The sequence below is a fragment of the Fistularia commersonii genome, chromosome 9, assembly GCF_037954325.1.
Source record: "Fistularia commersonii isolate RoL2024-O1a breed Wild chromosome 9, RoL_Fcom_v1.0, whole genome shotgun sequence".
In the NCBI taxonomy this organism is placed as follows: domain Eukaryota; kingdom Metazoa; phylum Chordata; class Actinopteri; order Syngnathiformes; family Fistulariidae; genus Fistularia; species Fistularia commersonii.
In genome coordinates this window covers 14,160,353-14,187,203 of record NC_141292.1, presented here as the reverse complement: position 1 = coordinate 14,187,203, position 26,851 = coordinate 14,160,353, and the positions used below count along the sequence as shown (strand labels likewise).

The following is a 26,851-nucleotide window of genomic DNA, read 5'->3' as shown; positions in this document are numbered from 1 at the left end:
ACCTCCCCACTGCATGGCTGGTGTGATCCAAATCTCCAGGGTGCCCCTGCTGCGTGAAAGACGTTTTTGACGTTGCTTTGCCCTGACCTGTGGCATGAAGGACAAAAATGACAAGACTTCATAATTAAAAAAGTAAAACACCTGCAGTATCAAAGTGCCTAAAATGTTAAGTCACTAGCTTGAATAGAATTTCTAATTTTCCTCTCCTCAAGAATTTTCTTCAGTTTGGCAGTCTTCCTCTTCTTTTGGCATTTCTCTTCAAGGGTTGCCACAGCAAATCAACCTTCTCCATCTAACCCTATTCTCTGTATCCTCCTCTTTCACACCAACTAACTTCATACAGTATCCTCTCTCACTACACCCATAAACCTTCTCTTTGGTCTTCCTCGAAACCTCCTACCTGGCAGCTCTAATTCCAGCATCCGTCTACCAATATATTCACTATCTCTTCTCTGTATATGACAGAACCATCTCAGTCTGGCTTCTCTGACTTTCTCTCTAAAACATATAACATGTGCTGCTCCTCTGATAAGCTCATTCCTGGTCCTATCCATCCCGGTCACTCCCAAAGAGAACTTTAAATTCTCCATCTCTGCGACCTCTAGCTCGGCCTCCTGTCTTTTCAGTCATTGTAACTGTTTCTAGGTTATACAGCATTACTGGTCTCACCACTGTCTTGTACACCTTTCCTTTCATTTTGGCTGATAGTCTTCTATTGCATAGTACCCCTGACACTTTTGTCACCCCATTCCAACCTTCTTGTGCCCGTCTCTTCACCTCTTTTCCACACTCTCTGTTGCTCTGGACTGTTTACCTCCAACTTCTCGATCTCCACTCCTTATAGCCTCACCCTTCACCGTTCCTCCTCTCATTCACACACAAATACTCTGTCTCCAGCGACTAACTTTCATTCCTCTCCTTTCCAGTGCATACCTCTAGATTTTCCTCAACCTTTTCCCTGCTCTCACTACACATCACAATGTCATCTGCAAACATCATGGTCCATGGAGATTCCTGTCTAACATCATCTGTCAGCCTGTCCATCACCACTGCAAACAAGCAGGGGCTCAGAGGTGATCCCTGATGGAGTCCCATCTCTGATAGCCCTACAGCACAGCGCACCACTGTCTCGAAGCTGGTATACATGTCCTGCACCAGTCTAACATACATCTCTGCCACTCCAGATTTCCTCATACAATATCAGAGCTCCTCTCTTGGCACCCTGTCATATTCTTTTCTAGGTCTACAAAAACACAATGCAGCTGTCTCTGGCTTTCTCTGTTCTTCTCTATTAGCATTCTTAACACAAATACTGCATCTGTAGTACTCTTTCTCGGCATGAGCCATACTGCTGTTGACAAATGCTGACTTCTGCTCTCATTCTGGTTTCCACTACTCTTTCCCATAACTTCATTGTATGGCTCATCAACTTTATCCCTCTATAGTTGCCACAGTTCTGCACATCCCCCTTATTTTTTAGTTTGTTAGTGTTCCATGTAAGATGGATAATGTGTTTAATGTTTATATATGTGCTTTTCATGACATTAAAATTTGTGAACACTTCAAACTACATGCAATGCACTGAGAAAGAAAATGCAGGAAGCTTCCAGACCAACATGCAGAACAATTAAACGTGTCATGATACGAAAAAGAAAACTTTTGTAGATAGTAATAGTTTGTATTATGTTGGGGATTTATTCCTATTAAATAATGGGATCAAACTCATTCATTCTATATGCCACTTGTCCTGCATGCAGAGTCACAGGGTGGTAATTGGAGCCTATCTCAGCTGTCATTGTGCCAGAGGGGGGCTTCAATCTGGATTGGTTGCCAGTCAGTTACAGGACCACAAATAGAGACATGCAACTATTCTCATTTTGATTGACATAGCATATAGAGACATACAAACATTCATTCTCTCATTTAAACGTTTCTGCAATTTAGGATTAACAATGGACACAATGCATGTTTTTGGACTCCAGAAGGAAACCAAAGAACCCACAGGAAACCCACGCAGAGACGGGAACTCAGAAAGGCCCCTTGCTGGATTCAGACCAGGGATCATTTGAATTTATGCAGAGCACTTACCACTGCACCACTTACCGGTTAAACCTGTTAAACTAAAAATTACATCTATAATACATACATTTCTGTACTGATATGTCTCATTGTGGGATTACATTGAAGAAAATATTTGGAAGTAATAAAGCTGATAGAGCAATGTCCAAATTTGCACTCCACAAACTACAACAAAGAACTCAGAGAATCTTGCCTATTTTTCAACTTGCTTTTTACTTGAAACTCCATGTCCTTCTGTATGATACATTCCCAGTAAAGTACCCTCCCCCAAATGTATTAGTAATATAAAAAAAGCACAGACCCAGATCCCCCATGACAGCTGAAGAAAACAGGCCAGACTTCAGTTCAGTCAAGCCTGCTTCCCAACCTGCTGAGACAGGTAGAAACATAGTCTGATTGCATGATAGACTTTATTTAGACGAAATACATACATTTCAACAAGCTGATTTCACAACGTCTGTGTTCAAAGTGGAAAAGTACATATTATGTTATGTAAACTAAACTTCAGTACACTAACAAATTGATACACTTAGATCACTGGTTAATTAAATAGTGGCAAGGACACACGTATTGCTATTTAACAATGGTGTAAATATAGTTAAGAGACGCTCTTCAGCAGATCCTAACATCGACGCGAAGACATTACAAAAATGTATTCACTTCAATGTTGTTACTTTTTTTAATGTTTAATAATTCATTTAGTTTGATATGCATGCACATTTTTGAATTGTAACAAGCTGTGTATTAGGTGGTATTATGAAGACACTTGGATTTTTCCCTCTATAAACTCATTGTCCTTACTGTATATGAGGACGTCCTGCTGCAGAAACCACTCTATGTTCACTGAAATGTTGCTGATATTGTTCATTAATTGTCCCACAAACTAGACGAAAATTATAAATTTGTATATGATTAAAAAAACAAAAACCAAAGCAAGCATATGACATATCCAGGACAGTAACAGGAGTGTTACAAGTTACCAGAAACCTTAGAATACACAGAACATTCATAATCAAATAATGTCTCAGAAAAACAGGAGCTCTTTTATTTTTGGTTTTCTTGTTTCATCAGGCTTTCTTGGTCTCCTCAATCTGCTCCACCTCACTGGACTCGTCAACCACCTTGCCGTCGACCATCGTCTGAGTCACGACCTTCACGATCTTCCTGGTGCGAACGTCAGGCTCCTCTGCGGACGACAAGAACACAGGCTGACGTGAGAACAGGAAGGGATAAGACTTGGTTCACATGGACAGAAAAAAAAACAAAAAACAATGACATTGGATGAGATTTAAAACATGTGAATTGAGAAACTTTGTCATAATCTGCGTATGTTTCCCTGTTAACAAAAAAATCTAAATCTAAAATTATCTAAAAATACATATACATAATAATGTGATGTCTCAAGTGTTTTTCTAAAGTACATTTCTGTTATATTGTGTATAAAAGAAGCGTATAATTAATAATAAAGCAATATTGGATTATTCAACAAAATAACAAGGGATGACTTGGATTATTACTTTTGACTTCACATACAACAATTGTAAATTTATAATGCAATGATCTGACAATTATAATACAATCTAATTTAACGAGCAGCATTTTATTACATCAGTTCAATACCTGAACTAAAGCAAACAAGATATTTCACTTTGGCAGATGAAAACTGAGAAGTTCATTACAACTGAAAATTATATAGCATATAAATAGATTTAAAATCTTGATACACTATTTTTCCCCAGGGCTTCTGTCACCTCACTGTCTGCAACAATTAATTTTCTTTCAAAAATAATTACACATTCAAGCCTTTTCTGTTGTTTGAGTCATCCCTTTTAAGACTGTTGCAGGAACTTGGAACAGTGGCTTCACGCCCATGTGAGTTGCAACAGCCGCAGAACTGTCACTCATGTTGGTATTGAAAACAACCTGGGTGTGTATTGAAGAATATCTGTCTGGTACTTCAATGCAAGTCTTGGACCTGCGGCGGATTATTATTACTATACTTACTCTTGGGTGGGGGCGGGGTTTCCTTAATTCTGGAGAACAGAAAAGGAAACCACAAAGAAAAGCGTTAGCGTGGATTCTGAGCCAATAAAATGCTTGTTGAAAGTAAATCCATGCAAAATTATAGTTAGCTTGGCAAACAAACATACATCTAGCATAAAAGTTCACAAAAGTTCTGTTGTTTCAGATTTACATATTGGCATTAATAATAATAATAATAATAATAATAATAATAATAATAATAATAATAATAATAATAATAATAATAATAATAATAATAATAATGATAATCTGTCCAAAAAAAATCTAATATTAAAGTTAGGGCTATTTGTTTCCTTTTTGATGTATGCTAGTTTATGCTAACTTGCTATGCATTTTTGCTAACTCACAGTACATTTCTGTGTCTAAGGGTTCCATCCTGTTGGCACTGGGTTCCCAAGGCCACGTGTTTCATGGAACAACCAGGAAAACTGACACTTCCTTCTCTGCAACCATTGTCCGTTGGATGTTAATGGTTTTTCCAAAGACAAAGCTCTATGAAAAACTAGTCATCGGGCGGCTGACAGGTCTTCCAGGGACAAGGAGAGCTCATTGCTATTTTAGCACTCAGCCAGATATCAGTGATTTTCCGTGCTCGTATTTGATGGAGGTTAAAAATGTAAATTCACCCCACACTCACACTTCCTCCCCCTCCAGCAGGCGTCTGTAGGTTGCGATCTCCATTTCCAGGTTCTGCTTGATGCGCAGCAGCTGCTCGTAGTCAGTTTTGTTGCGCTGCAACTCCAGGCGCAGCTGGGAGAGGTCGTCCTCTAGCTTGCTCAGCATGGCCTGCAGCCGCTCCATCTCTGCTGAGTATTTCTGTCCTGTCTCACCCAGGTTGCCCTCCAGGGCTGCAATCTGAAAGGGGATTTGGGTTGGGATCGGGTGGAGGTGTCATTGATTTACACGGGCATAGTAAGACAATTTCAAATGCAGCCTCAGGGCAGCACTAGCCCGTGTCTCCCCAAGCCTGCCTTGGGGGGCACGGAGCAGTGTCTCCCTGTGCCGGTCCGAAGCCCGCATAAATGCAGAGGGTTGCGTCAGGAAGGGCATCCAGCGTAAAACTTTTGCCAAACCAAACATGTGAGTCATCCATAACCATACCATACCGGATCGGTCGTGGACCGCGTTAACAACGACCGCCATTAATACTGATGACCCACAGGGTACTAATGGAAATTTGGTTACTGTGGGTCTGAGAACAAGAACAAGAAGAAGAGGAGGAGTGCGTGCTTGGAAGCAGAGAGAGAGAGGAGGAAAGGAAAGAACCTGGGACTAGTAGAGTAGGGACTTTGAATATCGGGACTATGACAGGAAAAGGTAGAGAGTTGATCGACATGATGCAGAGAAGGAAGGTGGATATACTGTGTGTCCAGGAGACCAGGTGGAATGGTAGTAAGGCTAGAAGCTTAGGAGCAGGCTTTAAGTTGTACTATTATGGTACTGACAAGAAGAGAAGTGGAGTAGGAGTTATCTTGAAGGAGGAGTTTGTTAGGAACGTCCTAGAGGTGAAAAGAATGTCAGATAGACTCATGAGTCTGAAACTGGAAATTGAAGGTGTGACGCTCAATGTTGTTAGTGGCTATGCCCCGCAGGTGGGATGTGAATCTGAAGAGAAGGAGAAGTTCTGGAATTAATTAGATGAAGTGATGCAGAATATTCCCAGAAATGAGTGAGTGGTAATTGGTGCAGACTGCAGGAGTACAGGGAGATGCGGCGAAAAGTAAAGATAGAGGTAGCAATGGCAAAACAAAGGGCGTATGATGACTTCTATGCTCGGTTGGATAGTAAGGAGAGTGAGAATGATCCATACAGGTTGGCGAAACAGAGAGATAAAGATGGAAAGGATGTACAACAGGTCCGGGTGATTAAGGATAGAGAGGGAAATGTATTGACAGATGCTAGACTGGTGGGAAGATGGAAAGAGTACTTTGAAGAGCTGATGAATGTGGAAAATGAAAGAGAGCCAAGGGTAGTAGAGGTGACTATTGTAGACCACAAAGTATCACAAATTAGTAAAAGTGAAGTGAGGAGAGCATTGAAGAGGATGAAGAGTGGAAAAGCAGTTGGTCCTGATGATATACCTGTTGTGATGTGGAAGTGTCTAGGAGAGGCAGCAGTAGATTTTCTGACTAGATTATTCAACAGGATCTTAGAGAGTGAGAAGATGCCTGAAGAGAAGAACAGAGAAAGCCAGAGAGAGCTGCATTGTGTTTTTGTAGACCTAGAAAAAGCATATGACAGGGTGCCAAGAGAGGAGCTCTGGTATTGTATGAGGAAATCTGGAGTGGCAGAGAAGTATATTAAACTGGTGCAGGACATGTATGCTAGCTGTGAGACATTGGTACGGTGTGCTGTAGGGGTAACAGAGAAGTTCAAGGTGGAGGTGGGACTCAATCAGGGATCACCTCTGAGCCCCTTCTTGTTCGCAATGGTGATGGACAGGCTGACAGATGAGGTCAGACAGGAATCCCCATGGACCATGATGTTTGTGGATGACATTATGATCTGTAGTGAGAGCAGGAAACAGGTAGAGGAAAATCTAGTTAGGTGGAGGTATGCTCTGGAAAGGAGAGGAATGAAAGTTAGTCGCAGCAAGACAGAATATATGTGTGTGAATGAGAGGAACTCGGGTGGAACGGTGAGGCTACAGGGAGTGGAGATCAAGAAGCTGGAGGATTTCAGGTACTTGGGGTCAACAGTCCAGAGCCATGGAGAGTGTGGAAAAGAGGTGAAAAGACGGGTCCAAGCAGGTTGGAATAGGCGGAGAAAAGTGTCAGGGGTACTATATGATAGAAGACTATCGGCCAGAATAAAAGGAAAGGTGTACAAGACAGTGGTCAGACCAGCAATGCTGTATGGCCTAGAAACTGTTACAATGACCAAAAGACAGCAGGCAGAACTAGAGGTTGCAGAGATAAGGATGTTGAGGTTCTCTTTGGGAGTGAATAAGATGGATAGGATCAGGAATGAGTCTATCAGAGGAACACCACATGTTAGATGTCATGGAGAGAAGGTCAGAGAAGCCAGACTGAGATTGTTCAGTTTGTACAGAGGAGGGATAGTGAATATATTGGTAGACGGATGCAGGAATTGGAGCTGCCACGCAGGAGATCTCAAGGAAAACCAAAGAGAAGATTTATGGACGTAGTGAGAGAGGATATGAAGGTAGTTGGTGTGAGAGAGGAGGATGCGGAGAATAGGGTTAGATGGAGAAAGTTGATTTGCTGTGGCGACCCCTGAAGGGAAAAGCCGAAAGAAGAAGAAGAAGAAAAGTAAGAGAATTTCAGGTCCCAAATCAAAGTACTCCCGCTCTGAGGAACTCAAATGAGGAGCAGGTCTTACCCTTGAACCACAGAAATGACCGGATTGCATTATCAGATTAGCGCTGAGGTCGTGTCCATCCTCACCCAGGGTATTTTTCACATTTGTACAGATTTTCACGGTTTTCTTTTCTATTTTCTGTTTTCATAGCATGGAATCGTAGCATTCTTGGGTATTTCCTGGAGATCTGTTTTTTTTTCGTCTTGCTATCCTGTGTATGTTTTTTTGGCATAATTGCGCCAAGTCACAAATGTCAAACCCAAGGTCATTTTATGTTGCTCTCAAGAGCTCAACATCACTGTGGTTGTCTGAAAACGCAATTCTACACCAATATTAAACGTACATTGGTCGCAATGCAAGTCAATTTCTTGACCTAGAAGTGATGGCACACAAGAAGAGAACGACTGCTATACCAGGAAGGCAATTTAACAAATTATTGGAAAGTAAATATTTGTTTATACCTCAAGGGAAAAACCTTCATGTCTGTTATGTTATGGGGCAGTGTTGGTGTTGAAGGATTACAATCCACAATGGCATTTTGACAATCAAACGCAAGTACACAAGATTTACACAGATGTGAATGTTAGAACTAAAAGGCAGACTTCGGCAGAAAAATTCTGCGTCAGTTAAAGCTAACTTTATTATTTAAGAAATTGCCAGACTGTCACGCATGCATGCCAAAGGTTCGTGCACGTGTGCCATGGTTGGATCTAGACTTTTCAAAATGTCAGTTTGTGAAGAAACACCTTTGCAAACCAGGTCGGAAGAATTAGCAGGATATCTGACATTGCAGTTGGCTGATGAGGCATGTAGTTTTCTTGCTTTTTTCATCAGCTGGTGATGAAAGTGAAGACAACAACACACACGTGGCAACTGTGTATTTTCATAAGAGACAAGAAGGCGGACCTTTCCATCACTGAGGTGCTCTTGGATGTAGCTGCCACGCATTGGATGAATACTGGCGAAAGTTCCAACATCCACGACCACAAAATGCCACAATATTAGAGTGAATCAATTAAAAACGATCTATGGAAAGATCTGAAAGGGAGCAGAGATGATGAACTCTCACGTGTCCACGGAATCATATCAAATTACTTTAGTAAATTTTCAAGCATCTAATGTTTCCCCACTGCCGTGTCTTTTCAGATCTCAATAATAAGCGTTGACTTTTGAGAACACAAAACATGACGAATGAGCCCTCTGGCTCTGAATACATTATCAAGAAATACCCAGGAATTGACGACACAAGTGCAGGTTATGACAACATGACTCACCACTGAAAACCCAAACCTGATCTGCAGCAAAGCAGCCGTGACTTGGCAGCGTGGAATAATATGTTTACTGTCAACGTGGGAGGATTAGTGCAGAGAATAAAATGATTTTTCCCAGACGCCCGGTGTGTCACAACAGCGCCGGGATAAATTAGGTCTAGACCGAAAGAGAATCTTTGGTAATTTTGCAAGTCCACCCTGTCATTGATTGAGTAAGCTGGCAAATGAGGGCTTCTTGAAGAAGAAACCCTTTTTGTTTGTGATTTTACCTGTTTGATTTGAATCACAAACATGTCAGACATCAACAAAGTCAGATTTCAGCCTTGGGCAGTTACCAGTACTTGGTGTCTCTGTCCAAAATTACATTACATTGAGAAAAAAAAAAACGAAAATGTAAAATCAATCCTGCTGTTAGGAAGCGCAATATTTAGCCCTCACCTGTTTGTGCAGACTCTCCAGCTCTACCTCCAGGGTCTGCAGGAAGCGCTGCCTCTCGGTCAGTTCGCTCTGGGCCCCCCGCAGAGCCTCATTGCTCTCCTTCGCCTCTAGCTGCACCGTCTCCAGCTACACACACACAAACAAAACATAGGTGGCCACCATATGAAGAGGAACATAGTGCTGATGGATATACCCTAAATTGACCTAATCTGCCATTTTTGATATGCAAGTTTTGTTTGTGTTCAATAAGGGCAGCATAGTGAATCTAGAATCAAACCATTCTCTATGTTCTCTACCAGGTTGTCCTGGTTCCTGCTGCAGACCAATAGTACACCAAAGTGTAGATACCTTCTTATTGTACCACTGCTCCGCGTGTTCCTTGTTTTTCTTCACGATCCCTTCATACTGGGTCCGCAGCCCAGACAGAATGGTGCCTAGTTCCGGTCCGCTGGCCGGGTCCACCTCCACGTTCACCTCATCCCTGGCAATGCGAGACTTCATTTGCTCAAGTTCCTGCAGGGGCAGAAGTTAAATATTTACTGAGTTTTTCAGAGTGGGGGATAATTACATTGACACGGTAAGGGCTGGGTGCCCACCATTAATTCTTTTATTGATATTAAAGCTAGTATACTTATACCATGCTTAAATCATTTATCTTTTGCACTTCTTACAACAATTCTCCTGAAATTGAATAATTACCTTTGTCTTCTAACAAGACAAAGACAATTAACGCTCATCCTCCAAATTGTGAATCTGGTCCACAACACTTTCTACCTCAGGTTTTTTGATAGCATTTTTTGTATTTAAATGTTTCTTAAGGTCTTTTGTATGATAATTTTTCTTACTTATTTGAATTTTGATGTGCCAGGCTACAATTTAATTTCTCCCTGGGGTCTATTGTATCTAGCTATCTGTCTTTTTACCCCAACCGGTCGAGGCAGAAGGCCGCTGGTATTGGTGTGTCTAGATGTGTCTAAGGTTTCTACCTAGTATAAGGCTGTCACTAACGGCGACAGCCTTTTAGTACCCTCAAGGGATAATTTGGGGTTTCTATACAACAATTTTGCTCTACATGTAGCTTGTTATGAGAAGACTGTTCTGTGATTTGGCGCTGTATATAAATAAAATCTGATGAAAAATCAAAACAATCTGACCTGCCTGGAAGGAGTCAGTGGGGAATTTGAACTTCAGTCATACTCAGCCAAGAAATGGCGGCTGATGTTTTTTGTTTTGCACAAAATTCCTTGGATGGAAGCAAGGGAAGAGGAAAACAGTGCGGCAGCGACGCTCAGGCTTGATGTGCAGTTCCACTTGGCTTAACCCCTCCCTGACCTTAGATGATTGATACAAGTACACCTACGCACGTGTCGCACCTGTATTGGCACGCGCATTCACGTTGGTGTTTACCAATGACATATGGAACGTGGACCGGCGTGGATAATGCAAGACTGCTGGGCTGCAGGGAGAACATGAGGCCACCTTCATTATTATTTAGACCTTTTCCATCAACAGTTGAAGCAGCAGAGCTCACCTTACCCCCGCTCCTTTCAACACACGCACACACACAGACACACACACACACACACACACACACACGCACACACATTATTCACGTTGATTGCTCTCCCACTCTTTTGTTCTTTGCGCACGTGTACATTGCAGGAAAAACTTAATGTGATCCGCTTTCAGTGCTCTTGATATTTATTCATGGGCCTATTTCCATTCGAGGCTTGGGGGGAGATAAAAACATGCATTATTCTTGATTTTATTCACGCAGTTATTATTTTTCCCAGAGGATCTGTTACTTCGGGAGGAGAGAGCGCGTGCTCCCTCTCCAAATAAGGTAAACATGAAAACCCCAGGGATCATCCTTACACATTCCTCCATTTCCCAGCACAAGGATGTAATGTGATTGTTTCCTTGCAATATTTTGTAATTTTTCTTGGGACAAGTAACCTTCTCAGCTGTTGTGAGCCATTGGTAGTAATACCCTGTCCATTGCAACCGGAAAACTCCATCACAAGAGTAATTCCCGTATATTACTGTAAAAATTCAGGGCTTGTGTGTAAGTAATTCTGCTGTTGAGGGGAAAAAAGAAAAATGGGAAAAAAAATAAAATAAATAAACATGTATATATATATATATATATATATATATATATACATATATACATATATATAAATTCCTGCATCAGGTATTCACCTGTGAATCCAAACTTGGATAAACTATGCAGGGGAGCACTACATCTTAGTTTACCATCTGTGTCACCTATCAGCTGACCAGACAAACAAGCGGGTTTCATGGAAACCAGATCTACCGGTTGGTTCCCTTTTGTCCACGGTAACCGGAGGTAACACCTCCGTCTCTGTTTCCCTACATCAGACCACCAAACAGCACCAGCCAATGTTGGTGCGGCATGCTGCTGGTTTGAATTGGTGGGGTGGAGAGTCAGATGAAGGGTTTGCGGGAGATGGGGGCTGGGGGCAGTAGAGTACCTCCTCGTGGTTTTTCTTGAGGAAATAGAGTTCCTCCTTCAGGCTGTCTAGGTCCCCACGCAGCGATGCGATGATCTGCTCATGGTCCGTCTTGGCCTTCTTCAGGGCCAGGCAGTCCCGATCCACCGACTGACACATCACCAGCTCCGTCTCCCACCTGCAGAGCACAAGCTTCCTGGTCAGTTTATCAGAATGACAACTAGTGGAAAAAAAGACTGCCAGCATCAACCACCACAAAGTTGGCGGTCTTTTTGATGGATATATGGTCTTTTTTTTACTTGCCTGTTTGTTGCAGAAGCTGTTCAGCACACGCAAGTAAAAAAAAATCATTCATTCATACTTTATTCACATATATTCATATAAACACTGCTCAAAAAAAGGGAACACTAAAATAACACATCCTAGATTTGAATGAATTTAATGTTCTTTACATAGTTCATAGTTGCATAGTTACATAGCTGAATGTGCGGACAACAAAATCACGCAAAAATTATCAATGGGAATCAAATACATTGACCCATGGAGGTCTGGATTTGGAGTCACATTCAATATCAAAGTGGAAAAACACACTACAGGCTGATCCAATTCTGATGTTATGTTTAATGATTGATGTAAAATCAATCATTGTTGCTTCCTAAGTTGCTTCCTAAGTTTGATTTCACAGAAGGGTGATTGACTTCGAGTTACATTTAGTTGTTCGAGTGTTTCCTTTATTTTTTTTGAGCGGTATATATAAATACATATATATATATAAAATCAGTGGCATGTGGTGAGGTTCATGGCTGGTGAGGCCACAGAGTTTCGACTTGAGGCTCAACATTCCGTGGCCTCACCGCACGTCTTTTCTCAGTATTTGAACGGTAAATGTGAAAATCCAGTGATTTTGAATAAAAAAACTGGTGAAGTGTGAAACGAAAAATACCTTTTAAGTGCAAATCACTGATAAGTATGACCATTTAATTCTTTTTTTCATTTTTTCTTTCCAAGAATGGGAAGTGAGGCACAGCCTCTCCTGCCTCCCCTGACTGCACATCACTGATATATACATACTTATATACACCACTTACTTGATTCTGAAGTCATCACCAGCAAGTTTAGCGTTGTCAATCTCCAACATAAGACGAGCATTTTCCAAGGTCTTCTTCCTCACCTTTTGAAAATAACAATGGTGCAACAGTATTATTTATGTTTATCTGTGCTCATCTATTATGCTCATAGTGTATGATTATGCAGAGTTACATGTTGGTAGAATTGAACTTATCTTTATGCTAGTACTTTCCTGATGATGGCGTCAAAAAAAGAACCTAAGTGAAACCTAAGTTTTTCTCAAATAAATTAAAGGAACATATTCTACCTTTATTAATCTGTAACCATTTCTGTTTGATCAAGTCAAATAATTTCTAATTTGTGGTTTAGACCCAAGGAAAATAATCTTTGGCCATCTTTGATTCTACTAGTGTTCATAAACGCATGTGCCGAAAAGGTTTCATTTAGGTGAAATAACGGGTCAGAAAACAAGATGTTCATGATGTCATTAGATGGTACCTCTTGCTCAACAGCGTGAGCCTGGGCCATCATGGAGTCGAGGTCATGACCTTTGGGAATGCGGTCAAGCATCAGCTGCTTGATCTTGGCCTCCAGGTCAGCATTGGATCGCTCCAGCAAATGCACCTGGAAAAAAATACGGAATTTTAGCAATCAAAGCATGTTTGCTGGCAACCAATTGGGTCATCTGCTGACGAGGGGCCAGTGGTAGCATGGCTGCCTAATCCACCTTGTCCAGATAGTTTGCCAGGCGGCTGTTGAGACTCTGCATGGCCTCCTTCTCATTGGCACTGTTACCATGGAGCCCGTTGACTTGCAGGCTAAGCGGGCCGTTGAGGTCTTGGCTGATGGAGGTCGAACGGGCCAGAGGGCTCGCCGCCGAGAACGACACAGACGCCCGGGATCGGGCGCGGCTGGTGTCCATCAGGGAGCGGCTGGAAAAGGATGGCTGGCGGCTCACAGAGTAAGACCTCATTGAAAAGTTGGTTGACATGATGAGCAGCTGTGAGAACAGGAAATGGAAATTTCAGCGGGATGTAGTTTCATTTCTTCAATTCCCAGTTATGCAGGGAATTGGACATATCAGTGGAGCCAACTTAGGCTCAGTAGATTCTGATCTCCAGAGGTTGCCAGGCCATCCCATCTACAGAGATGATGATGTTGCACATTGAAAACTGTCAACACATCTAAAATATCTGTTATGTAAGCAAAAACACGGTCTCCATTTTCATGCCGCGACCTCCAACGCGTCTTATCTAATGAAGAAAATTGACGCTCCAAAGCTGCTGCATCCCTGAAGGAAAAAAGGGTGACAGGGGACAAATGCAAGACCTCCCCCCCCCTTCAACTACACAAGCATGGTTTCGACTCGACTCCTGAGCAACAATATAGAGCAGCTGTCACATCATCTGGAAGGATGCAAGCTACTTGATGGCCCTTGAGCAAATGTGTTTTACTCTAGTGTTTGGCTGAACTCCAATGGGCGAACGAGTAGGGCTCTAATATTCAAGACCCCTAAGCCTGATGACCGGGGGGAGGAAGAGGTAGGTCTTAAAATGAGTGGACTGTATGGCAAGACTGTCTTTTTCAACCTGTCTCCCGCACAGCATGAGATGAACAACTCAGCCGCCACTTGTATCGGTCTGCCTCGATTAGATTTAAATCAGAATGCAAATGGCTGCTGCTCAGCTTCGGGGCGCAAAAGTGCCCCTCAGTGGAGGGGCAGGGGGAGCACATTCATATGGCCCATTACTATGATAATACCCTGATAATAAGATGCATTTTGAGGCGGAGAAGAGGCTAATAGAGAACTCGTAACAATGGAAACAAATAAGAGACATCTCCACCGAGTCTGGTGACCCTCCACTCCCCCACCAATCCGCCCCCCCAACTCCCGTCCGTCAAAGTCAGACAGCGGAAATCTAAGACAGTTTTTGTTTCCTTCTTACTGACATAATGTCCACTTGTCCGGCATTTCACTCACCTAGACATTAGGTTTTCAGGACATATCAAAGATAAGCATTGAACAACTGTGAGTGAGTGTGCGTGTGTGTGTGTGTGTGTGTTTGTGTGTGCGTGTGTGTGTGGGTGCGTGTGTGTGTGTGTTTGTGTGGGTTGTCTGTGTGTGCGCTTGTGTGTGTGTGTGTGTGTATGACCAGTGTGTTATTTGCTCAAGTGTGTTTCTCAGGTGGAAGATTAGCAGTGAAGGGAAGCTCTCTGTCTCCCTGTCACTTGATCCTCCCGACGCTGTTCCCATGGCACTACAGAGGGGCCAGCAAGGAGACAGGCAGCCCTTGTTCGAATGAGAGATTGACTCCGGCGAGAAAAATGATCGGGAAAATATTCGGAGTGAATTTCAGCCACACAAGGAGGCACTTTGTTTGGAAGGAAATGTACCTTTGTGTCTTTCCTTTTTTTGGGGCATTATTTGCAATCATCTCAGCATTAGATGACCAAAAGACGAGGGAATTAGATTTGTCAACTGAAAAGCAGCCCAAGCTCTCTTTTTAAATCATCGCTGTAATTAAGAATGTAACACTTAGCGCAAATTCAGTGACAAGGGGCAAAGTCTTTGGGAAACACAGCAGTGAGCAATCTAACATTACAAGTTGTTCATAGAAATATCACCACAGTGGATGAAATGATGGGGCTCAAATGCTCAAACAAAGGCACAGGAATATATATTTTTTAGATTCATATTTTAAAAATATTTTAAATTCATATAGCTCTCAAAAAAAAACTTGTAAAAAAATTAAAAAATGAAATTCATAAATAGAAATCTCTCCACATGATAAAGCACTCACCGGGGCGTGGTTCAGGTGGTGACCAGCGAGAATCCAGAGGAATCCAGGAGGGTTGTACTTCTGATGGTACAGGTGGCTTTTTATGCAAGTGAGCAGGCAGTGGGAGGAGCAGCAAAAAAAAAAAAAGCACTTCAACTCCAGCTTGGAGATTCTCTTTGACATTTTGGGTTTAAATTGTCAAGTACTTCTGTGCAAAACAGAGATTCTGTTGTTTCACAGCTTTTCCCAACAACAAACATAACTTTGTGATCACAGATTAACTTTTGACCTTAATGTGTAACTTTATATTATATTTATACGGACATTTCTAAGCATATTATTTTAGATTCCATTCACACAAGCACATTGATGGTACCAGCACAGTGCAAGGCACGAACTAGACCATCAGAGGGGATGTCAGGCTTCAGTGTCATGCCCAAAGACACTTGAACATCAGAAGGAGTCAGAAGGAGTTGGGAATCAAACCATCAACCTTCCAATTGAAAGGACACCAACTGAGAGGCTTTACCAACTAAAACAACATTCGCCAGGGACAACAGGGCGCCATCTTCTGACTGGTTAAAGTGACCTGCAAGCTGATCAGGACATTGTGGCCCAACCCAGGGGGGGGAGTGGCAGGTTTGAGTCCAGGAAGGGTTCTTGTCTCACTTATCAACCCCGGTTGGATTTCTCATTCTCTCTTCGTCTCTGCAGTAATAAGCCCCCGTCAGCACCCCTGCCCCACCTAAAGGTTCTGCCCAATCAGCTCCCAGCCCCATTCTCATGCACCTGTCACCACTCGGGTTAGTCCTCCCTCTCGCTGGACCCTCCGCGACACCTCCATGTTTGCTCCCCAGTCCTGGTTTGTCTTGAGCGCATTTGTGTTTTGCTAGCAGGTTCCATTTTAGAGTTCAGTTGCTTTTTTTATATTTTCCCAGTAATGTGTTATTTCACACAGTTAACATACTAGGTAAGCACCAGGTAAGCATTTATTGGACACATTGAATATCTAATAATTAACTAAAAGTAGAATCTTCTTAGTGCATCTATCCATTCAAGTCACATGAGCTCCGTGACAAGTGTAAAGATACCACAGTTATGATAAAAGATATATATTTAGATGAGGTAGGATCCTCTTCTGCCACATGCCCTCAGGAAAACCTTACACCAGAGGGCCTCTGTTGTGAACTATATCATCGCCGTTTCCGTCTCTTTTACAGTCGTATCAGTGTGGCTGTCAACCACCCCTCCCCCGTCCTCCTGCAACCATAAACTTCCTGGCTTGGTCACAGCAGATAAAATATTAATCGTCCCGGAGACCACAACCAAAGCATCACCTCACAAACATGGCCATGACAGGTAGAATGACACTGGACTATGCCGTAATATTTTTGTGATAATACTTTTCTGGGCGGGAGGGAAGAAGTTGATTTTGCACGATTGATTTATTTGCACAGTTCCTCCTCAGGATAGGTTTTCCAAGCATGGCTGAAGTCAATATTTATATAAGACGGATCAGGAAAAAACATGCATTCCGCCTTAAGCACGAAAACAAAATGTGCCATTTTGAAACAAAGGCTCTGTTCACTCTGGCCCTCCTACATGAAACTACATTTATTTCTTCATTGTTTGCGTTTTCTTCAAGACCACACTTGCTCAATAGGAAGTCACTCCTGTTTTTAACTGTTTGATTTTTTTTCCACTTAATCCAGAGCGGTTAATTTGCGGTTCTCTGCAATGTGACTTTTCAAGTCAGAGAGTGTCTGATAGCATAAAAGACAGTCTTCTCAATCCTCCTCTCACACCAACAAACTTCATCATTTCACTCCATCCATAAATATTCTCGGTGGTCTTCCTCACGGCCTCCTGCCTGTAAATTCTGATTTCAGCATCATTCTATTGATTAATTCACTGACCCTTCTCTGATCATGTCCAAACCATCTCAGTGTTACTTTACCTCCATATCATCTAATATCCTGATCCTATTCATCTTCCTCACTCCCAAAGTGAACCTCAACATCTTCATGTCTGCTGCCTCCAGCTCTGCTTCCTCCTGTCTCTAAACCAGACAACCTGGCTGGCCTCACCTGCTTCTTCTAAGCCTTTCCTTTCACCCTCTTTTATCACACCTTGCAATTTTCTCCACCTTTTCTAACTTGATTGTACAGATTTCTTCACCTCTTCTCCACACTCTCCATTGTCTAACCCAAATACTTAAAATCCATCACCTTCTTTTTCTCGGCTCCCTGTAACCTCACCTTTCCATTTGGTTCCTACTTATCTGTCTTGCCGCTGCCAAACTTCATTCCTTTACTTTCCAGAGCATATCTTCAGGATTTTTCTCCACATAGTCCCCTCACTACAGATCACCATGTCATCTGCAAACATCATAGTCCATGTAAAGTCCTCTGTAACCTCATCTGTCAGCCTGTCCATTAGCAGTGCAAACATGAAGGGCTCAGAAGGGATCCCTGATGTTGTACCACCTCCACCTTGAAATCCTCACTCATAACTACAGCACACCTCCCCACTGTCTCTCAGCTTGCATACAGGTCCTTCCCCAGCTTAACATTCTTCTCTGCCACCTAGTCAAAAACTCTACAGCCACCTTTCTTAGACACTTTCATACCGCCAAAGGTATATTGTCAGGGCCAATTGCCTTTTGCCTCTTCATCCAATAGAATGCCCTCATCACTTAACTTTTACCATTCTCGACCACTCCTTGTTCTCTTTCATTTTCCTCATTCATCAGCGCTTCAAAGTCTCTTTTCCATCTTCCCATCACACTTTGAGTACCTGTCAATACATTTCCCTCTCTAACAATAATCATCTAAACCTGCTTCAAGTCCTGTCCATCTCCATCTCTGTTTCACCAACCTGTGTAGATTGGTCCTTACTGTCCGACATAGCATGTAAGTCATTATCCACCCTTTATTTTACCTTTAGCAACACTACCTTCACATTGCTCTGTATCTGCCTGTACTCCTGTCTGCTTTCTTCAGTTCCCTCAGTGCCCCACTTCTCCTTTGCTAACCTCTTTCTCTGTATATACTCCTGCACATCCTCATTTAACCACTAAGACACCTTTTTAACTTTCGTGCCAGATGACACACTCCAAGAAGGACACACACTCCGACCTGTCTACCTGATTCTATCGGGAATTGTCCAGTCATCTGGAGGCTCCTCCTTGCCACCTGTCTCAACTCCTCTCTGAAAGCCACATAATGCAGTTTCTGCCACTTGGTCATCTCCTCTGCCATTGTCCTCTTCATCTTCCTTCCCACTGGATTCATCCCACAAACCACTGACGTATAACAAGTTTGTAAGTTCACCTCCCACACCTGTCTCCAGTTTACAACGTCATGTAAGTTTGGACGGCGCCACCATGGTGATAAGTTTTAGAATAGTTAAATTGATGGCCCTTTGTTATTGATGCCTCCTAGGCTGGAAGAATCATGACCATATTAGTCAATTCAAAGGTACTCTTTTTTTTTTTTTTGGAGAAGCCCAGACATCCAGAAACAGATGTCTGGAGACAGAGCTATGTAACTGTGAGATATGCAGATCAGGAGAGCATTTACTTTGGAAAAATTTTCTCCAGGCAGACCATGGTGCCTGTTTGATGCCATACATTTTTTAACGAAATCTTTTTATGTAATCAAGACAGTGTCAATGGAATCTTCTTCATCATCTTCTTCAGTTTTTGTAAACACCACCACCACCCTATGCTTTCTGGCTACACTCTCAACTACCAATACTTTGCAGTCACTGATCTCCTTCAGATTACTTCGTCTATACAACATGTGGTCTACCTGTGTACTCCTACCTCCGCTCTGATAAGTTACCCTACAACTCCTTCTCCATTCTTCTCCCCATCAATGCTATTATGGAACAACGTAATTTGCTCCTGGCATCTAAGCTTTGAACCTTGCTACCTTCCAACTGGTTCCACACACAATATACCAACCTTCCTTCTCTGCACCATGTCAACCAACTCTAGACTCTTCCCGCTTCTCTTTCTGCCTTTGATGACGCTTTTATCCTTTCCGTCTTCAGCCCACAGTAGCCAAATGTCCACAGGTATCTTGCAGGTTTCCAGCGCCAATGACAGTCAATGTTAACCCATTAACTTAGGGTTGACTAATCTTGTATTGAAGTCATAGTTTTTATTTGCATGTTAAGCTCAATGCCCTTCTTGGAACAACACTTCATATTTATCTAGACTTGGGACCCACTCAAGGAGAACACTAGTTCCTGCTAGGGCTGCACTAATTTTATATGATCCGTCCTGAGTGCTTATCCAGCAATCAGGGTTACTGGGATTGTAAGCTGTCATTGGGCGAGAGGGCCACATAGAGACAGACATTTACATTTTCCCAATATTTTCCAATTGCATGTTTTGCAGCTCCTTCATGCTGTGAGGCCAAAGCACTAACCACCGTGCCACCGTGCCGCCCCATTTTATATGATATCACTTGAAAATACATCAATGTAGTGTGTCTCCCTCTTTTCCTTTCAGCTGCCTCCTTCAGGGGTGGCCGAAGCAAATCAACCTCCTTTATCCAAACCTATTCTCTGTATCCTCTTCTCCCACACCAACTAACTTCATGTCCTCTTTCACTACAGTAAACCCTCGCTATAATGCGGTTCACCTTTTGCTGCTTCACCTTTTCGCGACGAGTGTAAACAATCTCCGCACCTTGTCCCTGTACAGCTTGCCAAATTTATATTTGCAAATGTTCTCCATGACAAAACCCACAATGTCGACGAAACATTCTGCACCAGAAAAGGCACCTGACGACGTGCCCAAAAGGAAGAGGAAGATGTTAACTATCGCAGTAAAAGATAAACTTCTGGATATGCTGAATGAAGGTAGAGGCTATACGGCTGTAGGGCCGGAATAAATGAATAAATCAATAAACTGATAAATTAATTTTCGGTTCATGACATAAAGGAGGAAAATAAACGATGAAATAACGTTATTTCATTGACGATGAAATAACGTATTGACTATTAAAGTTATTATTTTACTGTACAGTATTTCTAAAAACTATCATAGTTATTGTAAGAAAAAAAAATGTATTTTTTTTAAATGCTTGGGCCTGAAAACAGGTTTTGATCTTTGGTTTCATTCTATAATACAGTATTGCATTCTACAATAAAATAATAATAAATAAATAAATAAATAAAGCATACTACTTCGCGGATTTCATCTATTGCGGGTTGTTTTTAGAATGTAACCCCCTCAATAAACAAGGATTTACTGTATATTTAAATCTTCTCTTTGATCTTTGTCTAGACCTTCTGTCTGGCAGGTCCTACCTCAGCATCCTTCTACCAAAATAGTCAATATACCTCATGACCAAACCATCTCAGTCTGGCCTCTCTGATCTTATGTCCGAGTACGTGATGCATTCTGCCTTAAACTTTTGAAATAAAGCACGAAAACAACATGCGCCATATTGAAAAAAAGGCTCTGTTCACTCTGGTCTACCTACATTAAACTACATTAATAAGCCTGAAAATTGCCATTTCAATTTCTGGAATTCTGAGAGAAATTAGTCAAACAAAACAATCAAGCAATTATAAAATGCTTGTCAGGGAAGGAAAAAGTTGTGTGAATTTGTATGTGTGGTCATAAGCATGCACATGACTCATGCATTGCACATTCGTCTGATATTCAAATTCTGCGGTAACAATCAAGTGTTTGATGGATTCTTCATCATTTTCTTCAAGACCACACTTGCTGAGCGGAAGTCACTCCCGTTTTCTTATTGTTCAGTTTTTTTCCGCACTTAATCCTGTATTGTTAATTTGCAGTTCTCTGGAATGTGACTTACCAATTCAGAACCTTTGTCTGACAGTAAGCCACCCCACTCTCCTCTACATCCTCCTCTTACACCAAATAACTTCATAATTTCACTCCATCCATAAATCTCGTCAACAGTCATCCTCCTGGCCTCTGGCTATATATGTGAAATGGTCGGTTCTTTCATGATCCAAGCATCCATGTACCTCCCTGGGCATTTTTATCCCATCAGTTGATCTCAGATTGTGTACACATGTCAGATGTTTTGGAGAGGAGGTCAGAGAAGCCAGACTGAGATGGTTCGGTCACGTATAGAGGAGTGACAATATTGGTAGACAGATGCTGGAATTGGAGCTGCCAGGCAGGAGGTCTAGAGGATGGCCAAAGAGAAGATTTCTGGACGTAGTGAGAGAGGATATGACGGTAGAGGAGGATGAAGGAGATGAAGAAGTTGGTCTCAGAATGTGTACTACCGCCATCGCGTGGAGAAAGGTAGTAAGTGCAGGTGTGTGCCGCAGGTCTTTCCAAAAGAGGGCAGCAGCAAGCTACGGAGAAGAAGTTTGACCTGAGCGTATTTCTCCGCCTCGAAAATCAAAGTAGACTGGTTTCAAAGTCATTAATGACGGAGGAAAATATAAATTGTTTGGGTATAAGTTAAATCTCACGGCTCAGACTTCTATAAAGAGTTCATGCTCCTTGATTTAACATACTTTTGCACAACTCAATGCTTGTATCGTGTCTATTTTCTGTCAACCTGTGAAAAAACAAATTTCCATTTAGCATGACATCATGCAGCCTGACATGTACGACTTCTATATTGTAGTTTGTCACGAGCCCTGCGCTTTAGGAAGTCACAAAAAGGTGATTTATAATAATATTCTTATTATTTGTGGCCCAAAAAATAAATAGATAAATGAAAAAATTAAAAGTGCGTCCCTTAAGTGCACACTTGAACTTTCCTTCTTCCCTCTGGCTCCCTCCCCACCTCAGTCACTGCGGATCAGACTTTGGTTGTTAAATAAATAAACAGGTGATTAAACTGGCAGGATGTCAGGATACTACTCATGACCCCACTTGACCCCCTCCAATCTCCCACCTCATGACTCCTGTCACAAACGATCATGTGATCTCGCAAGAGCAGCAGGACGCGCTTTTGTCGCGCCGACAAACAACGTCAAGGCCAAGTCCTGGCTTTCGTGGCCTTGTTGGGCGGGATGATGAATGACCTGGACGGAAACTGTTGTTTTATTCAATTGCAGAAAAAAAGGGAGGGCAGACTGAGAGATCTGAGAAAAAAAAAAAAAAAATCAGACAAATGGAGTATTTAGTTTATAAGTGGGGGCAAAGCGTGATGCAACAAACACACAGACACACAAACACATATACGGCACAACCCTGGAAAGTTATCACCCATCAATTACACTAGGCTGAGTTTGCCAAGTAAAAAGTTTGACACACACACACACACACACACACACACACATGAGCTGAGTGTCAACCCTGGGGACATAGCGCTGACCATGAACGTGACTGACGCCTCTCAATAGTTGCGTCGCCCCTGAAGTGATTGCTTCCTGTTACAATCCTGCTGCTGCCAGGACTCGCTCCAGCTCATAACAGGCAAATTGGTGGCAAACACACACACACACACACATATATATTTATACATATATATATATATATATATATATATATATATATATATATATATATATATATATATATATATATATATATATATATATATATATATATATATATATATATATATATATATAGTTATATATACACCTATCCAGAGTAATGGATGAGCAGAGCAGGGCACGGGACGAAGAAATGAAGACAAAGAAAAGCCGAAGTGAGTGAGGAGATTGGTTGTGTTTCTCAAACAAACGCAAATACCGTGGTTGATATCTGTGTAATTACTTGTCCGTGGGTAATTACTTATCCATGGGCTCAGTGTCTCTGCCCACATTCGACTCGAGAGAAAAGAGATGTACCGGTAAATACAACCATACATGTTAGTAAACTGTGAAAAACTAAAAGAAAGGTTGAATTTGCGTATGAGTTCGGGAAACAACGGTCCAGCAACCAGCCTCGTTCACGTTGATGGTACCCACTGTCTTTGCCAGACAGACACACACACACATAATAACTGCACTGAAACAAGGAGGAAAAACTACAAATTACATAATATTAAAACCATTTTTGCTGAAATTAATTATAAGAAAATAAATAGATAAAAGAAGGTCCACAAGGCCATCAAGTTTTTAACTCCAGAAATAAAATCTTGCCCTCACAGAGATTCCTGTCTCAGATTGTTATACTGCGATTGTTATCCTCACACAGCGCAGTCTTCATCTGGGACATGTGATCCAGATATAATCAGATTTTACCCTTTAGCGCATTTAAATGTCAGTAAAAAAAAACACGATAAATTCTTTTATTTGGCAAGTAATAACAAATAGCGCCGCTCAACCGGTCAGGTTTATGTCTTCGTCGACCACTAGCGCAGCGGATTAGATAAAACATACAGATAAAACAACAATTCTGTGAGGGTTTCATGGAAAAAAAAGACCAGACAGAAAATTCCATTTTAAAGATGAAACACAATACAAGTGTTGCAAACTGCTGGAAATGGAATTTGGCCACAGCTGTCTGGCAATTTCAATCATGGAAGGCTGCAATGACGGGACGCAGCAGTCAGCAGCCACATTTTACCCACGATATTGTTGGATTGGGATGCGGTTTAAAATGCAAGATCAATAAAAGAATGCAAATCGATGCGCTTGATCTACTCATGTGCTCTTAGGGTCGTGGCTCTTAGCCAGAACATGAACGAGGTGAAGAGCTTCTTGGAAACTGTGTACATGTATGACACATGAAACAGAATAAAATCAACAATCTGAAGGTCATGCCGAAGGTCAATGCATTTCTTGCATTTACAAGAAATAATTTTGAGAACGGGGAAAGATCACAATCCATAGGTTGATACAGATTTTGCGAAACACTCTTGTCTCTGCTTCGTTTCGTATCGTTTCGCATTCTCCCATCCAAGTTTGCCCGGGACTTTACGCAATTCACCAACCAAAACAAAACAAAACAAGGAGGTGGTCGCAGAGAAGACTGATTTCATTCATTAAAAATTAAAACAAAACAAAGGCCACAATTAGACAGTTGCAGTGACACACTGATGGATGTGAAGAGGCCCGGAGTTCCAGAAGGGGAAGGGGTGAATTCCAAGCTCCCCCCCAATTCCGATAAGAAGATACAAATCTCTGGCCGAGAGAGTGCGTGGAGATAACGCCAGATGCAAGCAGCTCTTTGGGTCAGCACCTGCACTCTCTTTCTTCCTCTCCCTCCAACCCCCAGCACAGGTTGCTTTTTTTCTTTTTCAAATTGCTTATTTAATTATTTTTTCTTCTGGGTTTTGCTGTATCCGAAACACGTCAGAGCATGTGTGTGTATGTGTTTATGTGTGTGTGTGTGTGTGTGTGTGTGTGTGTGTGTGTGTGTAGATTCTTATCGGGGAGCGGGGGGGTTGGAAATTTAAGATATGGATCTACGAGCGTTCGCCGGTGAGCGAGAGAGAAAACATTGAAAGGAAAAAGTGACATGTGTTTGTGTGTGTTTTTAGACCTTATTTAAGAAGGGGGGTGGGGGTGGGGTTGGCAAACTCATTCATTCTCTGGCCCGCAAACAGCGGGTGGGGGGTGGGGGGGGGTCATTTTCAAGCCTCTTGTCAAACCCGGCCTCTGCAGCAGGATTGCAGGTTTCGGGGGGGAGTGAGCCCATCTGTTGAGGTTTGCCTTAAATTAAGCCAACAGGAGCTGCTCCACATTTCAGCCAATTCTTCAGATACATACTGTACATATATATACGTATCGAATACTTACATACATGTACAGTATATATAGTATATATTGGTCCAGAGATATATTATTAATCTTTCTGTGTCTCATGATAAAACTTAATCTGAAAGAGAAATGCATTTTCAGTGTTTTACCTCATTCGAAAAAGTTTCAGAGGTCTCTGTTAACGCACATTCGCCCTCACACACATATATACAGTCTCATACAAACACATATATGGATGTGTGTGTATGTCTTTGTGTGCGTGTGTATGTGTCTTATATGTATGCATATAGTTGTTTGTTTTTCAAGATTTCTAATACATACACACACACACACACACACACACACACACACACACACACACATATATATACACACATATATATATATATACACACACACACACACACACACATATATATATATATATATATATATATATACATATATATATTTACATGTGCAAACACACACACATACAAGCATATAGATAGACAGATAGATAGATAGATAGATAGATAGATAGATAGATAGATAGATAGATAGATAGATAGATAGATAGATAGATAGATAGATAGATAGATAGATAGATAGATAGATAGATAGATAGATATGCACATATACCCGAGGTCACAGCTAGTGAGGTCAATTTGCTCACAAATTTAAAGTCAGGAGCAATGATGAAAAATAGTGTGGAAATGTTTTTTTTTTTTTATGACTGGGAAACTAACATTAATGAAACCGTGTGATCGTTCTTATCAAACTTCCTGCCTATGTAAGAAAAATAAATATAAATACAAATATAAATATATGTATATATATTTACATATATGAAAAAAAAGACTCTCCACTTTTTTATCATTTTTATCATGTTCAACTTATTTCTCCCGAACAAGGAAGGCCAGAGCTCTAAACCAGACGCGACACACAAGACAATAATGACACAGCTCTGTGATCCATTGCTAATGTGATCATTGGATGTTTGTTTTGAGGGAAAGAGCCTGAAATCCAATGTTGCTCAGCTTTCCTTCATTTGGTCCCATTAACCGCTGGCAGCACTCTTGTTTTTCCGTTGTTGAAGGAAGCTCTTTCATATTCATATTCCATGTACTGAAGTTTGCCCTGAGTGCGTATATGCATGTGAGTGTGTGTGTTTGTGGGTGCTCTTCGCCTTTAGAAGTCAATAAATCCTTTCAAAACTACGGGTGAACTGCAACCGAAATTCTGACATTTGTGTTTTGTCTCAGGATTTTCTTAATGTAGATTTGGGGTTGAATCCAAGGTTTTGTCTTCATCAGTCTGTTCCAGGAATACATTGATAAACAAATAAAAATGTATATATATAAAACAAACAAATAAATTAATAAATGAAATAAGACAAAATAAAATGAAAATCATCCATGTATTAAAACAAATCATATTGTGATTTACACAATGATGGAAAATATGTTAGAATGTAATTGAACTAAAATCTCAAACAAATGAAGACCGAGAGAGGGAGAGAGAGAAAGGAGAAACATTACATTTGATTGTCTTCCAACATTTGTGTGTTGCCAATCAAGCAAGATTTTTTTTAAGGGGGGGTAAAAGCCATTATTAGGGCCAGTGAACTTTAAGTGCAGTTAATCAGACGAAGCACAAGCACAAGAGACTAATACATGAATTAAGGCTGCTCTCTGATGAATGGTTTGTTTTGTTACCTTCTTCCTGAATG

The 26,851-nt window shown here is 41.5% G+C and overlaps 1 protein-coding gene across 1 annotated transcript; it reads right to left on the bottom strand.

Annotated features, from left to right (window-relative positions):
- Positions 1-2,470: 2,470 nt before the first annotated feature.
- Positions 2,471-15,532, bottom strand: LOC147231313 (keratin, type I cytoskeletal 18). Its single transcript, XM_086153112.1, has 10 exons — positions 15,496-15,532; positions 13,422-13,694; positions 13,193-13,318; positions 12,715-12,797; positions 11,648-11,804; positions 9,501-9,665; positions 9,153-9,278; positions 4,760-4,977; positions 4,084-4,112; positions 2,471-3,265 (listed from the first exon to the last, which is right to left on the bottom strand). The coding sequence occupies exons 2-10, from the start codon at positions 13,683-13,685 to the stop codon at positions 3,147-3,149; spliced, it is 1,287 nt and encodes a 428-aa protein (XP_086009238.1). The 5' UTR covers positions 13,686-13,694; positions 15,496-15,532; the 3' UTR covers positions 2,471-3,146.
- Between the last annotated feature and the right edge of the window lie 11,319 nt (positions 15,533-26,851).